Raw genomic sequence first — 17,548 nt, forward strand, 5'->3', positions numbered from 1 at the left:
GTTACTCAGCTCAGGGTTGGAGAAGAGGTTCTGGGTTGAGGCTGCTGCTACTGCAGTCAAGCTATTAAATAAATGTCCATCTTCTGCAATAGGTGGGGATACTCCTGATTTCAGATGGTATGGAACCTATGGAGACTACTCAAATCTCAGGATATTTGGCTGCCAAGCGTATGCACATCTGAAACAAAGCAAGTTAGATGCAAGAGCTGTAAAGTGTGTGCATCTGGGAAACCAATCTGGTGTTAAAGGGTATAGGCTATGGAGCATTGAACCTGGGAACCACAAGATCATTGTGAGTCGAGATGTGATTTTCAATGAGTCTGTGATGCCCCTCAACAAATCACAAGATTCTGGAAAACCTGCTGCTGCATTTGATGAAGTTGTGATTTCTGAGGTGGAGTCTGAGAGTGGTTTCAGGAGAAGCTGATGATGGGAATGATGAAATTCCAATTGATGAGTCAGGTGGAGACACTGAGGATCTCAGCCATTACCAGCTGGCTCGAGATAGAACCAGAAGAAGGAACATCAAGCTGCCTGCCAGATTTGCAGACTCAGAAATGTTGTACTTTGCTTTGTGTGTGGCTGAGGAGGTAGAGTTTGCGGAGCCAGCAAATTACAAGGATGCCATGAATAGCAAGGAAAGAAGTGAGTGGATGAAAGCAATGATTGAGGAAATAGACTCACTACTGAAAAATGGGACATGGGTGCTTGTTGACAAAGTTGATGGTAGGAGAGTTGTGAGCTGCAAGTGGATTTTCAAGAAAAAGATTGAATCTGCTGACAACAAGAAGATCAGATTCAAAGCTAGACTTGTAGCTAGAGACTTCACTCAAGAATATGGAATTGACTATAGTGAGGTGTTCTCACCGGTTGTTAAGCATACTTCCATTAGAACTCTATTGGCTGTGGTTGCTAAGTTGGATTGGGAACTTGAACAGCTGGATGTAAAGACAGCATTCTTACATGGAGACTTGGTGGAGACAATCTACATGCAACAGCCAGAGGGTTTTGAGAAGGTGGGAGAGGAAGACAAGGTATGCTTGCTAAAGAAAAGCATATATGGATTGAAACAAGCAAGTAGGCAATGGCATCTCAAATTTGACAGCTATGTACTGAAAAATGGCTTTGTCAGATCCAAGTTTGATGAGTGTGTGTACATCAAAAGGAAAGGAGGCAGAGCTGTAGCTTATCTACTCTTGTATGTAGATGACATGTTAGTGGCTGGATCAAGCAAAGAGGAGATTCAGCAGATTAAGCATGATCTGAAATGTGCGTTTGATATGAAAGAATTGGGAAGTGCTAAGAGGATATTGGGCATGAATATAGTCAGAAATCGAGCCAAGAAGGAAATATGGTTGAATCAAACTGATTATATTTCAAGATTGGTGAAAAAGTTCCAGATGAATGGATCAAAAATAGCTTCAACTCCACTTGCTCAGCATTTCAGACTTTCTGTGGAGCAGAAGTCAAAAACAGACCAGCAGAGGTTTGAAATGGAGAAAATCCCTTACTTCAATGTTGTTGGGAGCATCATGTATGCAATGATAGGTTCAAGACCAGATGTGGCTCAAGCTATAAGTGTCACAAGCAGATTTATGAGTGACCATGGCAGAGAGCACTGGTTGGCTCTGAAGTGGATTCTCAAGTACTTAAATGGAGCTGGAGATCTTGGAATCTTGTTCAGAGGAAATAATGAAGTAAGGGGAGATGCATTGGTGGGATATTGTGACAGTGACTATGCTGGAAATGTGGACAATCGAAGGTCTCAGTCAGGCTATATATTCACTTTGTTTGGAGGAGCAGTGAGCTGGAAATCAGGATTGCAAAACGTGGTTGCATTATCCACAACTGAGGCAGAATATATAGCGTTGACATCTGCAGTGAAGGAGTCGTTTTGGCTAATAGGAATTGCTTCAGACTTTGGCATAGTTCAGTCAGCTATAGCCATTGGATGTGATAGCAATAGTGCTATTGCTTTGGCTAAAAACAATGTGTTTCATGAAAGGAGCAAACACATAGATGTGCGTTTGCATTTTATTAGAGAAGAGATGGAGAAAGGAAGGGTGAAAGTGTTCAAGGTAAACACCTTGGATAATCCAGCCGACATGTTAACCAAAGTCTTGCCAAATGAGAAGTTTGAGCATTGCTTGAGGTTGGTTGGAATGTGTAGAAAAACTGAGTGCTCAGCAAATTGCATTCAAGGTGGAGAATTGTAAATATTGTATGCCAAGTTGCTGAGCTGAATCGAATGAAGTCGAGTAAGGAAATCAAGTCAGCCGCTCCAGAGCTTCAGGAGCCGTTGGATGACGCGCCTAAAGCTGAGATTAAATCTCAGCCTCTAGATTCAACTAGCCGTTGGATTTAATAGTTTGTTAGCAACGGTTATGGTTTTAGCTTAGCTTTGTTCTTGATATATACTCAACAGAGATTGAACTGAGATTGTAGATTGAATCAAGATAGCAATACAATTTCTTCTTCTCAAATTCTTGCTTTACCTTTCGATTGTGTTTCTCGGCAAAACCAACACAATGGATGCAAGAATAAGCTTGAATGCAAGATTTTTGGAGATGGGAGAGTGGGAGAAGAATGAAAAACGTGTGGGAGAGGGAGAGAAGAGAGGGGACGATTTTTGTAGGGAGAATGGGGGCTAGGGTTTGTTTAATTGCTATTTATTTGTTAGGTTTAAAATCCCACACATAAGGAATTAATTAAATTGGAGGAGATATATAAAAAAAATGAAATTCCCACAATTAAAATAAAAGTAGGCGTGTGGTTTGAAGGTGGGGAAGTCAAAATTTTGTGATTTAATTACAAGAAAATATAGCAATATTTACTTGGAGAGAATATTCATAATTTAGGAAATAAAGGTGAATATTCCATAATCAAGGGAACAAAAATAAATTAAATCTCCAAGTAGGAAATAATAGTGTAGTGGATGAAAATTTGTGGGGGAAAGCACTAGGAAATTATTTAAATCCCCATTTAAATAGAATAGGAATTAAATTAAGTAATTTCTTTATAGGAAAAAGGCTCCCATAAAATAGGCAACAATTAATTAAATTCCCACAAGGAAAAATAATGCAAATGGGCGTGTGATATGGAGTAAAAATAGAAGGAAAATATTCACATCCCCAATTAATTAGACATGGGAATTTATTTGAATAAAAGGGGGTTCCACAAAATAGGAACAAATAAAATATCCTCCATATTTTATTGGAGGGGCCGAAAATTATTAGGCTAAAATAGCCAAGGAAATGTTCCAACTCTCTATTTATTTTGGGTGAAGAAATAATATGTGACATGATTTAATTGGATTTAATTTAAAAGAAGAGAGTCAATAAAGCACCAATTAAATCAAATGAAAAATAATCCAATCTCCTATTGGAGATTTTCGAAACTCCCAAGGATAAAAGGATGGAGTTCGAATTTCATGTAGTGTAATTTAAGGTCCATTGGTTTGGATTTAATTTGGAATAATGTCCCAAAACAATTAATTAAATCCACAAAAGAAGTACTATTTCAATAATTAGGGAGGGCCGAATTTTTCCATGAATTGACTTGAGAAAGAATAAATGCATGATCCTATTAATTATTTCCCCACATTGGAATAACATAAATCTCAAGCTCGTCATTCCACAATAACCACGTCAATTTTTTTTACACAAGGCACTTAATCACATAGAATCAAACATTTCAGAATTCCCCAAAATTCCAATTACATAAAAAGAAGTCACAAAAGTTTGGGATGTTACATCCTTCCCCTCTAAACAGAAATTTCGTCCCGAAATTTAAACGTCTCACACAAACAGCTCGGGAAACTTTTCTTTCATCTTCTCTTCTAACTCCCACGTAGCTTCCTCGGGACCATGGTGCTTCCACAACACCTTCACGGACGCTATCGACTTGTTTCGAAGCTCTTGTACCTTCCGATCTAGTATTGCTTCGGGCCTTTCCTCGTAGCTCATGTCGGGGGTTAGGATCACTTCCTCTTGATGAATCACATGTTTGGGGTCGAACACGTACTTGCGCAACTGCGACACGTGGAACACGTTGTGCACGTTCCCAAAGCTGGGAGGTAACGCCAATCGATACGCTACAGGACCTACTTCGTCGATGATCTCGTACGGTCCCACAAAACGCGGTTTCAGCTTGCCTTTCACTCCAAATCTCACAACTCCTCTCGTCGGGGACACCTTCAGGAACACTTTGTCACCAACGTCGAATTTGATTTCCGTTCGACGCACATCAGCATACGACTTCTGTCTATCTTGAGCTTCCTTGATCCTTGCGCGGATTTGGTGCACAATTTCGGTCATCTCCTTTATAGCGTCGGGTCCTAACATCTTCCTCTCGCCAACTTCATCCCAATAAAGTGGGGATTGACACTTCCTGCCGTATAGGGCTTCATACGGAGCCATATCGATCGTCGCTTGGTAGCTATTGTTGTAGGCGAATTCAACCAATGGTAGAACCGTTTCCCAACTTTCCCCTCGATCTAAGACAACTGCTCGCAACATATCTTCAAGTGTTTGAATCGTCCTCTCGGACTGCCCATCCGATTGCGGGTGATATGCAGTGCTGAAGTTCAGTTGTGTGCCCAATTCGCGTTGCATACTCATCCAAAACTTTGATGTGAACTTCGTATCGCGGTCGGATACAATGGTCTTTGGCACTCCGTGCAATCGCACAATCTCGTTCACGTAGAGCTTTGCTAGTTTGTCCGCGCCATAAGTAATCTTAATCGGTAAGAAGTGCGCGCTTTTAGTAAGTCGATCAATGATCACCCAGATCGCAGTGTTGCCCTTCTGTGACTTTGGCAAACCCGTCACGAAATCCATAGCTAGATGCTCCCACTTCCATTCGGGAATTTCGAGCGGTTGTAACTTCCCATATGGCCGTTGGTGTAAGGCCTTCACTTGTTGGCATGCTAGACATCGTTCCACAAATGACGCTACATCTCCTTTCATTCCATTCCACCAAAACCGTTGTTTCAAATCCCGATACATCTTCGTGCTACCGGGGTGTGCGGTATAAGGCGTGTCGTGCGCTTCACTCAAAATCTCCTCTTTTAGCACCTCATCGCTTGGCACACACAATCGTCCATCATACGTCAAAGCATTATCCGCCTCCTCACGGTAATGATCAAGCTTCTCGGCTCTCACCTTCGCACGAAATTCCTCCAACCTTCCATCACGTCGCTGGGCTTCTATGAGCTTGGTTCTCAAATCTGGCTCAATCACTAGTGTCGCCAATTTTGCACCTACTGTCTCGGGCGCTTTCACTATTTCCAAACTCATCTTGTCAAACTCGTGAATCAAAGCTTCCTCTTGCGTTAGGAAATAAGCTAGTTGAGGTTGGTTCTTCCTACTCAAAGCATCGGCGACCACGTTCGCCTTGCCCGGATGGTAATTAATACCGCAGTCATAGTCTTTCACGACCTCTAACCAACGTCGTTGTCGCATGTTTAGCTCCTTCTGCTCGAAGAAGTACTTGAGACTCTTGTGATCGGTGTAGATTTCGCATCTCACTCCATAGAGATGATGTCTCCAAATTTTCAGTGCATGCACCACTGCTGCTAACTCCAAATCATGCGTCGGAAAATTCAACTCATTCGGTCTCAACTGTCGGGAAGCATATGCTATCACCTTCCCATCTTGCATTAACACACATCCTAGTCCTACTTTCGACGCGTCCGTATAGACGGCGAAGTCCTTGTCGGGTTCTGGTACCGCTAGGACCGGTGCTGTAGTCAATTTCTCCTTCAATAGTTGGAAACTCGCCTCGCACTCTGGCGTCCAAACCACCTTGATTCCTTTCTTTAGTAGTTGCGTCATCGGTCTCGCAATCTTGGAGAATCCTTCAATGAATCGTCGATAATATCCTGCCAATCCCAAGAAACTGCGGATTTCACTTGGCGTTTTCGGCGATTTCCAATTCTGTACGGCCTCGACCTTTGCTGGGTCTACTTGAATCCCATTTGCCGTCACAATATGACCAAGGAAGTTCACTCGAGTCAACCAAAACTCACACTTACTAAACTTGGCATAAAGTTTCTCCCTTTGCAACGTTTCCAACACTGTTCGTAGGTGCTGTCCATGCTCCTCCTCGTTCTTCGAGTATACCAACACGTCGTCGATGAAGACTAACACAAACTTGTCAAGATACTCGTGGAAAACTCGGTTCATCAAGTCCATGAAAACGGCTGGGGCGTTGGTCAGCCCAAATGGCATCACGACGAATTCATAATGGCCATAACGAGTGCGAAAAGCGGTCTTAGGCACATCCTCTCGTCGGACCTTTAGTTGATGATACCCTGATCTCAAATCCATTTTCGAGAATACGCCCGCTCCTCGAAGTTGGTCAAACAAGTCGTCAATCCTTGGCAGTGGGTACTTATTTTTCAAGGTCATCTTGTTGAGCTCACGATAGTCGATGCACATTCTCATCGTTCCATCCTTCTTCTTAACGAACAAAACTGGCGCTCCTCATGGTGACACACTAGGTTGAATAAAACCCAAGTCTAACAGTTCCTGCAACTGAACCTTCAACTCGGCCAACTCCTTAGGGGCCATTCGGTATGGTGCCTTTGACACTGGCGCCGACCCTGGTTCCAAATCAATAGTGAACTCCATCTGTCTGTCGGGTGGCGGTCCTGGCAAAGCTTCGGGAAACACATCGGGAAAATCTCGCACTACTTCCACGTCTTCCACTTTCAACTCCTTCTTTTCCTCCCCATTCAAGTACACCAGATATGCCGGACGCCCTTTTCCTATCATCGTAGTTGCTTGCAAAGCAGAGATTATGGAGGTTCGTCGGTTCATGGAGATCCCGTACAAGATAGTCGACTCTTCGCCCGGGGCTTGAAAAGAAATCTGTCTCTCTTTACAGTGAATCGTTGCGTGGTTCCCGGTAAGCCAATCCATCCCCAAGATTATGTCTACATTCTCCAAAGGCATAACGTGCAAAAGCTGGGCCACTACTCCTAGTTCTCCTAACACAAACTCTATGTTCGAGCAAGTTCTCGCAATGTCAATCAATCCTCCAACCGGTGAAGACACATTCAAACTCGATTCAAGCATAGCAGTAGAGAGTTCTAAGGCATTCACACATGACATGGAAATAAAAGAGTGCGAAGCACCCATATCAAACAGCACAATAATAGGCAGTTGTTGGAGCTTTCCCATACCTGCCAAATTCTCCTTGCCCTTGTTGGCTTGGGGTTCCTGCCCTTGATTCCCTTTGAGTGCGTACGCCCTTGCTTGTTGTGGGGCCACTTGTCGGATTGGTTGAGGCTGCTGTGGTGGCCTCTGTCCTTGCCCATTCTTCACTCCATCTTTGTTGTTGTTTGGGCACTCTCGAGACATGTGCCCGTTTCCACCGCAGGCGTAACACCGAATGCCTCCAACTCGGCACTCTCCAACATGATGCTTGGAGCACCGATTACAGTAGGGTGTTCTCTGCGGGTTTCCCCTCTGATGTGGCACAATTTGGCGCCCATGATTCTGCGGTTGCCGAAAAGTGGAGAAGCGCCTCTTATTGTCAAAAGGAGCTCGGTTTCCCTCCCACTTTCTTTTGTCTCTAAAGTTCGCCGGGGGTGCAGATGGGGTTGGGTTTGTTGTCCTCTCATTCTTGGGCAGTGCTTCCTCCACATCTAAGGCACAGCCCAACACCTCGGAATAAGGAATTCCCCTCCGACTAGCCACTGCTACCCTTATCTCTGTCCTAAGGCCGGAACAGAACTTCGCAGCCATCTTCTCGTCTGTATCCACCAATTCTGGCGCATAACGAGTCATCTCACATAGGGCGCGGTCGTACTCCGTGACCGTCATATTTCCTTGTTTTAAAGTGTGGAACTCCACTACCTTCGCCCGCCGATAACTTTCCGGAACATACTTGTTGTAAACCTCTTCCTTAAAATCCTCCCAAGTAAGCGCCTCACGGCGAGCGGGGTCCATGGTTCTCTTCTTTGTTTCCCACCAAAAGTCAGCGGGTCCTGTCAGCTGATAAGTCACGCAGGCCAGGCGTTCTCTGTCCGAGCATCCCATAAACTCAAAGATACGCTCAATGTCGCGCACCCATGCCTCCGCCTTTGGGGGCTCTCCCAACCCATCGAACTTGGGTGTGTTCTCTTTGCGAAAGGCTTTGATGTACTCCCTTTCGTTTGGTTGGGGTAGAGGTGGTGGTGGAGGCGGGGGCGGATTCCCGACACTTCCTTCCGTCTGTTCCCCCACATTGTTCCCCACATGCTGACCACGTCTACGTCTTGGGGGCATGTTGATCTAAAACACAGGTTAGTACCGTTGTGAGTACATCGTTATTAAAACATCATCGCTTTCATGCATGCGTACGATACGATAAAACACAAGCATTAAAGGCACGTGAGAAAGGGAAACTTCCATAAACAACGTGGGAAAAGAAAACAAAAACATTCGTTCGGGAAAACAAAAAGGTACTACTTCCGCTGTCTTAACAACTTAAGGAAAAGAAAACAACATCACTCATCTATCTAGTGTTAATATCCTCTTCCGGGTCTTCTTCCTCTTCTGCGTGGTTCTCGTCAACCCAGCGGAGGGCTTCTTCGATATCCGTGCTATCGTTCACATAATCATCTTCAAAACCCGGGACCATTCCTTCTTGTGGTACGGCTTCTCCTACTGCCGTGGGTTTAACCTCGATCACGTCCTCGTCTTCCCATACTGTTTCATCTATCCCTTCTTGTGTCGACGGTGGTCGCTCGGAACGTGAGTCAATCAGAGCACACGTTAAGGCCTTTAGAAAACCTTTCATGTCGCCAACCATCATCTGGTTTCTTGGTTCGTACCACGAGAACCGACTGGCTGTTGTTTCCATCCAAGACTCCCAATTGTCGGGCATCAACTCAATTAGTCTTCTTATGCCACCATAGGCCGTTACATGGTACCCGCAAACATCTCGTCATAGGGTCTCAAAATGGGCAACAACCTCTCTCAAGGCTTTGCCTTCCTCTCTCTCATAGTGGTCGTAATCGTATATCGCTTGTCGCATTCTGGCACTATACTGACTGCTCTTAAGCGCGGTTTGTTTCGTTCGCACCATCTACGTGAAGATGAAAGTTTCTTTCAAAACACCAAAAGTATTATTGTTTGTTCGAAAAAGGTTCTTAAGTTTGTCGCGTAGTTTGAGAGTTTGTCGTTGTCTTAACGTTTCATATCTTTACATGCTATCGTTGTAGTATTTTCGCGCATAAAACACATTTAGCAACATCACTTAGTTCATACTCACAAGTATTCATACCATATCGATATCACCTTTGCACATACAATACATGTCTTAATTATCATGTCAATCATACTTGTATTCCACGCAATCATGTTATTACAACATCATATTTACGCACATAATGCATGCTTAAGTTATCATACCGATCATGCTCATATAATCATTCCATTACAACTCATCCTCATGCATATCATACATTCACGTGCTTAAACTTGTCAAACGTCATATCATATCATCATACATTCTCATGCATCAATCTTGCATACTTTTAACAATTCACACATACCTCACTTTCATCGGTTGAGCGTGACGCTTGGATGTTGAGCCTTCGTGACACTTCTAGTCAAATAAGGGTTCACTAACTTAGACTTAAAGTGAAAGAAGACTCTCGGACCAGTGCGAAAGAACAAAGCTCTGATACCACTCTGTCACGACCGCCCAAACAAGGGGTACCACAACGCGGCGATCGTGACCGACATGCATGGACAACAATTTAAAAGAACACCTTACTTAAAAGATTTTAAGGTAAATTTTTTTGAAAATACCTAAGATAAAAATACTTTAAAAAAAAAGATAACGGAAAAATTAGACTTAAGAAAACACAACAATTAAATAACTAAAGTAAAGCAAACATTAACTCAAATCCCGAAGAATACCATTTTCAAAAGACGACGTAAACACACGTTTAAATCCTAACACCACCATACATGTTCAAACACAAAAACGTAAAGATTAAGGTCTTAAGACACAATTTAAAACATAGCAGCGGATAAATAAGGTTCAAGAGAGTCAAGGATCACGCCTATGTATGACGACACAACGTATCCTAGGGTCTTTAGCCAGCTCAACATCCACCGCAACATCCCGCTCAACCTGCAAAATTTTTAAAAGAAATTGCAGGGCTGAGTACTTGTTGTACTCAATGGGCTCATGCCGAAAACATTTATATAGTTATGTCATCCATACCAGTGATCTCGAGTTTTATACGTAGTAAAGAAAATATCACGAGAACACAAAAATGTTTCATAGACTGGCCAGTCAAATAATCTCCCCACTTTTCACATCAATCCAACAATCACAACCACAGTGCGACGAAAGTGTGGCCACACTATTCGCCCACGAGACCGGCCGACTTGCAAGGACGGCTCACGATCCCACCAGTGTACACAGCCCGATAGGGTTTACGGCCCTACTCGGACCCGAATTCGTTTCACAAAACAGCCATATAGCCTAACGGAGTAAACTCATACGAACTAGGCATCAGGCACACAATCTCATAACAAAAACAGTCCATGGCATGACATAACAGTTAAACCACCCTTGTATCTCCACATAATATTTTTCGGAAAAGTAAAGAGGTTTGAAAAGAAAGCCCACCTCGTTCGCTTAGCAATTCACAACCCAACTTAGCAACTCTCGATCCTCGAGTTCACGACTACACAACACCCTTGTCAAAGACAACACAATTAGTTTCCCCCAACAACATATTACTATGCATGTCCTATCGATTCTCTCGTCGTTTTTCTCAAATCCCCGACCCGACATACGTCACAAAGATGGGAGAACACATCGTAACACATTTCGATTTATCACATGTGGTCACATCATTTAGACACGTTCCTTGGACATACATGCATCATACAATACTTTTAAACTTGAGAAAAAGTGTCATTTAATCAAGGCAGAAAACTGGCAGAAATGCGCGACCGTTTTGTAAAAATCACTTTAAATTCACCCGACCTCAAAACATGCTAAATTTTGGTCACGATACAGAGGACACATTCAAGTTCATCCATTAAAATTTTCATATCGAAATCACGTCATTTAGTCAGTCATATCACATATTGAACTCTCTGGTCGGAACATACAATTTCTGATAGTATTGCGCAGTTCATTTGAAAAATTCACCATAAATTCATACGATGCCCAAAAAGGCTGAAAATTTAACACAACACAGAAGACACTACAAATGTTCATATAGTTTAAGAATCACATCGATCTGAGGTCATTTGCTCAGTCAAACATAAAACGAAACATTCATGGCGAGAACTCACGTTTCTGGCAGATTTGTGCAGTCAACTTCAAAGATTTATTAAAAATTCATTTTACGATAAAACAGGCCGAAATTTACACGAGACACAGAAAACATCTTGAAGTTTACTCAGTAAAAATTTCGTAGCAAAATTCGTTCGTTTGATGGGTCGAATACAGATCATAAGTCACTGATCGAGCATCACAGAATTCTGGTTCAAATTTGGAAATAGGGTTTTTAAAACTTCCACTACACAACCACCGATTTTTCATGCTCGAAAACACATAATCATGCTTACACGTTCCTCAAACACATATTTGCATACAAACTCATATTATTCACAATTATTTCGATCCAATCCCACATGATTTCAATCAACAATGCAAAAATCAACCAAGTTCTTACGAACACACAATTTCCCTCCCGTTAAAACTTGCGATCTATCAAACCTATGTTAGGATTGGTATACTGAAAAGCATATTTCGAGCTTGTTGCACGGATAGAATTGCTTGTATACAATAAACTCTACAATCCACTTTTAACCCAAGGCGAGAAGAATTAATTTCATCGCATTGATGTTTGCTTGTGCATTTATAAGATGTATCTCAAACATTTAAATGTATAAGAAGCAAATAAGCCTAATTCTTCTGCATAGTAGACTGGTCGTGAACGACGTTCACAGAAGGTAACGCAGTCGGTCCTTTGTAGAAGAGAAATAGAATTTCACAACCTAGATAGGTTTTGGCTACCTATCGTGAAAGGTTGCAGTGTCAGTCCGCATGTTTCCTTACCTTAGGAACTAAACGACACTGGTGTGGTATAGCACTGAAGGATCTAACAGTTGAGATAAGTCTTTCTTGCTATTTACTGAAAGACGAGGTCTCGGTGATTGTTATTTCTTAATCATTGTTGATATAACATTGAGCATACGATATTGATTATGCACTACTTTGATTTATCAAATGGTGCGAATTTTTCGCAATCCAAGAATCCTGATATCTTGGGTAGTGGTGATTAATGTCTAGAGGTGCTCGTATTGTTATTGCAATGAATCGTGTGCTGGGTGAGTCCAGTTTGATAATATCCTCAAGAGGTGTTCGAAAAAGGTTTTATTATTCAGAAACCCGGCCGGTTGGAATTTATTCCAGAATAATAAATAAAGATTTTGAACTAGACAACTCTTGGAAAAAAGATATTAATTAATTATAGTCAAATAGCAGACTTAAATTAATTAATGGATATTTATATCTTAAACACGGGAAATAATAAATTAAAGAGGTAAAGCCCGGATTACTCGTAATTTGGGATTGGACGGGTAGTCAATATTATTTTACTTTAGTGGCTGATAATAATATTCTGTCGGACTTGTATTAAATTGGGGCTCAATTTAATTAGTAAAAGTCCAACAGGTTTGGCCCAAGTCCAACCTCCATGGATCCCTAATCTGGCCCATTATAACTCAACATAAAAGGAGATTAGAAAGGAGATTAGAATTTTTTTTTAGCGTTAATTAATCATTAATTTTCGTGCTCCCCTGTGGGAGTGGACGAAAAATCGGTTTTTGAGAAAACTGATATTCTGTCTTCTTTCTAATCAAGCCCTTTTCGATTCTGATAAGCTTTGCCCACCCAAAGGTCAGATTCTGAGTTCGGGATACAAATTAGAAGATTTGTGGTTGAGTACGAAGAACATCACGTGGAGAAGGCGCAAGCAATCGTCGATTCTTTGGAGAATCAGATCGGTAATTCTAAACCGTAGGAATTCATGTTTTAGGTTTTAATTCCTTTTACATGAATTATGTGCGTTCTTGGATGCAATTCTGTGTTTAACATGTAGTTAATTAATCCCATAATCGGTCATATAGATCCGTAGATCTGATTTATTTGTGAATGCATGACTTCCGCTGTGCAAGGGCTCCAAAACCCTAGCAATTGGTATCAGAGCCAATTTTTTGCTCTGATTATGTGGATTAATTTCATGTTATGAATTGCTTGAATGCCTGATTTTCTTCGTGGCATGTTCGTTGTTTTTTTATTTTGATTGAATGAACAATGAATGACGAAGAGTTGCAATTTTGCAATTTGCCGTGTGTACGCGTTCGGTTATTTGGGAAATTAATTCCCATATATGTAATCTAAACTGATTTGTCTTTTTATTGTAATGATTACATGGATCGATTGTTTCAATCACTTAATTCAATTGTGATTTGGTAACGTGAATTCGCTTTATGGATCTGTCCAATTGAATTGATCGCGTCTGTTCGGGATTAACGGCGATTCATTCACGATGGCGGCGGCTGTTTTTGATGGCTGTTCATGGTCGAGAATCCGGAGGCATTGCAGCAGTGACGAGCACGACGCTGCAGCAACGGCAGCGTCGTCGTCACGCAGGCTGGAGTCCGGCGAGGCACGACGAGCGACGTCGACGCAGCGTCGGAGGCGTCAGGCTCGTCGAACCCAGCGGCGGCTGTGGAGAAGTTACAGCAGCGGTGGCGGTTCGAGTGGGAGCTTTTCGTGGGCAGTTCTGGGGCTCGGATGAGGCTGTTTTCACAGCAGCTGCGAAGCAGTGGGTCCGATCAGCACTCCAGCAGCAGTGGCGGTCTGAGTGGGAGCTCGTTGGTGGCGTCTCCCAAGCTCTTGTGGGCGGTGCAACTTTATGAAATTAGTTAGGGTTTCCTAGATAAATTAAATTCTATCTAAATAAATCCTAGATAAATTAGGATAATAATTAATTTTATTTTGTCTTATGGATTTATATAGATTTAATTCTATGTGAATAAATCCTAGATAGACTAGATAAATAATTAATTATATTTGGATTTTATCCTCATTTTATGGATTTAGATATATTTAATTATATCTAGAGAAATCCTAGATGAATTTGGATGATAGTAATTAAATTTATTTACGTCATGTGGATTAAGATAGTGTTTATTCTATCTTGGTGAATCCTAGATAGATTAAGATAAATTTTATTTATGTTTAACCATATCTTGTAGATATTGATAGATTTATATCTATCTAGAATATATCTTAGTAGATTTGGATTAAAATCCATGTTTATCTTTATCTTGTGGATATTTATAGAATTAATTCTATTTAGAAAATATCCTAGTAGATTTAGATAATTAAATGTATCTCTATCTTATAGATATTGATAGATTTATATCTATCTAGAATATATCTTAGAAGATTTAGATAATTGTTAATCCACTATTGTAATTATCTTTTGGATTTAAGATAGATTTAGTTCTATCTAGTTAAATCCTAGTTGAATTAATTAATATTAATTCTAGTTTATCCTAATTTTATGGATATAAATCGATTATTTCTATTTAGAAAATATCCTAGATAAATTTGGATAAAGATAATATAAGATAATCCTAATCTAATTGGATTTTGATAAAGTTAATTTTATCTAGAATAAATCCTAATAGATATGATATATTCTAGTTTCTTATTCTAAATAATCTAAGATTGTTTAAATCTTAGAATGATTGGATTTTATCTTCGTCTTATGGATTTGGAGAAATTTGTTTTTATCCTGAAATATCCTGGTAAGATTTAGATAATGATAATCCAAGGTCAGTTTTATCTTGAATTTTAGGATTTGATTTTATCCATGTAAAATCTAGAATAATCCTAAGAGGATTTAGATAGATTCCACTCTATCTAGATAAATCCTAAATTAATTTGGATAGTCATTATCCAAGATAAATTTATCAAATTCGAAATTCATATTTTGGATAAGATAAAGAATTAATTATTTATTTAAATCTCCCTAGATTTATTAAATAATTTCAATAATTATCCAGTGTGATTAATCACCATGAATTAAATGGATTTATCTATTTATTTGGTGTTAATCTGTTTTAAGTGGATTATCTGTCTTATCTACTTATGTGATAATTATGCAAAAGCCATATTTAAAATGACTAAGCGATAATTACAACAGTGTGTTGTCTATGGTCTCCATAAATTGGTCTGTATATGAAGCAGCTTCTAATATTATCGCGACCCACCTTAGTGGGAGCAATAATCCTACGAAATAGCAAGTTCATAAGATTAGACTTCTTAATGGTAAATTGTTTAAACTGGAAGCATGTTTCTAATATTATCGCGACCCACCCTAGTGGGAGCCATAATCCTACGAAATTGCAAGTTCGTATGTTTAAGCATATTTATAAGATAGCTATGGAATTTTGTTAGTGGCGTACGACCTTCCCTAGAAGGAGTATCAAAACAGAAATGAAATTCCTAGATGCAAATATTTATGGTAAATGCTTAGGCAATATTTGGCGGCCATGCCACCTTAGTGGTCTCTGGACTATTCGTCGGTATTGTGACCAGGAAATTGTTGGAATCCGAATTTGTATGACCTCCCTAGAGGCGTACTTAATTTGGTTTTCACAGTTGTGAGATACATAAATTGTTTTGTGGTTGTTTGCGATTATGTATTAAGCATAGTATGTGATAAACAGTTTTATTTCTTCTCAGCCAAATTCTTAATAATGTCTGCGAACCTTAATGAAATCAAACTCGAAGGCCAAAATTATGTAGACTGGAAATGTAAATGGATAAGATTCTCATTGCTGAAAACTTAAAGTTTGTACTCACCAATTCATGTCCTCCATTTCCTTGACAAAATTCCACAAAGAAAGTTTGAGAATGCATTTTATGCATGTACTTGACAAGTTCTTTAAGGAAGAAGATCAAACTACTTTCTTTTAAGTAGTGAGACAAGTCTTGGTTTTTAATGATGACAAAGAGATATCCAATAAGGACGTTGTCCAGATTCTATTGGAATATCCACAAGAGATAGAATGTTTTGAGGAATCTTCTGATTCAGTTACTCAAATATTTTCTACACTCAGTTCATCATCAAATGTAATAAGAAGTGAGTACAAGAAGGTTGTTACTGAAAAGTTGGAAGCCTTCAGCATTGTATTCACTTTATTTCTTTTGGAGGAAGATAACATGATAGTTGACGAAATCATTAAGGCTGCGCTGCATATTTCCTATGTCTTAGTTCAATCGAACAGAAGACTAGCAATGGAAAGAGGGAAGAGCTGAATTGTCGTAAATGTCTGCTAAAAGCAAGAAAGACAAGAAAAATTTGGTGAAAAGACAAAGAGAAGATGTATTGTAAGTCAGATTGACCTCTTCTAAAGAAGGACAATGACTTAGATAACAACGCAACTTCTAAAGGAGGAATCTTAATCCAGTTGGGCAGTTGTTGCAGTGGGAGCTATTTATTTATGCTCACTTTATTGTTTTGTTTTGATGTTAGAGATTTTGTTTTATTGGTACAGTCTTGTTTAGAATGAATTTATATTCAGTTTCTAAACTAATTTATGAATCTACGATGTTCAATTTCATTTTATAATGCTTGCATTATTGAGAAATGTGGATCTCATATCTATCATAGTACCATAGAAAAACAAATTATACATCATAGTATCTAAACAATGTAATTGCAAAAAGATTGAGTTTAACACCACAGTTCAACTTCTTAAACAATGAATGATAAAGTATTTATGGTACTTAATCATAAGGCCAAGAAAGTACTTAGTAATTGTTCAAACTGATTTTGTCTAACTCAAGTGACTATCGAGATTTTAACAGCTTACTTGTTAAATAGCTTGAAAGTCAGATAAGTCTGGTTGATGCACAATAAGTTAGAATCTTTTGGTGGTTCAAGGGATTCAGAATACTTATAGAGATGCAACATAGAAAGACTAGTAAATCTCAATGGTTTACACCATAGGAGACGAGCAAATGAGTTAAGATCAGTAGTGGGAGTTAAATCCTAGTTGACTACTCCAAGCATTCTTCTAAAGAATGGGATAGTCATATAAGAAGATATCGAAGTCTCTCGAATACAAGTTCGATAAGTGAACAGTTTTACTCAATAACACCTTATCATTGATGGGATATACGTTGGAAACAATGAGTTATACCTTAAAGAAACTACCATAACATCAGTACCTTCTACAACACACGAGTTGTGGACTAGAGGTAAGTTTAGTCCAGCACATCTCAAGGTGTGGAGTTATTCCAAGACATGTTTTGGAAAAGGTATCCAAGTAATTGGAGTTGTGTACTGAGGTATGTTTTAAGGTTGTCCCAAATGATAGAAAAGATACAGGTTCTATAATCTTCACGGCAAGATATGTGTTTGTTTACACGAATACTAGATTCTTTGACGAAGATTATGAGGAGAACTACAAGCCTAACAAATATGATAATTCTCAAGATA

General features: G+C 39.9%; 1 protein-coding gene across 1 annotated transcript; it reads right to left on the minus strand.

The window, feature by feature from the left end:
- Positions 1–7,071: 7,071 nt before the first annotated feature.
- Positions 7,072–8,273, minus strand: LOC121770238. Its single transcript, XM_042167005.1, has 3 exons — positions 7,671–8,273; positions 7,150–7,502; positions 7,072–7,093 (listed from the first exon to the last, which is right to left on the minus strand). Exons 1-3 carry the CDS (start codon positions 8,271–8,273, stop codon positions 7,072–7,074), a joined length of 978 nt encoding a protein of 325 aa, XP_042022939.1.
- Between the last annotated feature and the right edge of the window lie 9,275 nt (positions 8,274–17,548).

This window comes from Salvia splendens, chromosome 16, assembly GCF_004379255.2.
Source record: "Salvia splendens isolate huo1 chromosome 16, SspV2, whole genome shotgun sequence".
In the NCBI taxonomy this organism is placed as follows: domain Eukaryota; kingdom Viridiplantae; phylum Streptophyta; class Magnoliopsida; order Lamiales; family Lamiaceae; genus Salvia; species Salvia splendens.

Excerpts from the sequence above, each read along its gene's own strand:
- LOC121770238 (XM_042167005.1), bottom strand. The coding sequence starts at position 8,273 with ATGCCCCCAAGACGTAGACGTGGTCAGCATGTGGGGAACAATGTGGGG. Across the intron at positions 7,503-7,670 it reads GGGGAATTCCTTATTCCGAG|AATCATGGGCGCCAAATTGT; the intron begins GTGTTGGGCTGT and ends CGGCAACCGCAG. Across the intron at positions 7,094-7,149 it reads CAACTGCCTATTATTGTGCT|AACTCTCTACTGCTATGCTT; the intron begins GTTTGATATGGG and ends TGAATGCCTTAG.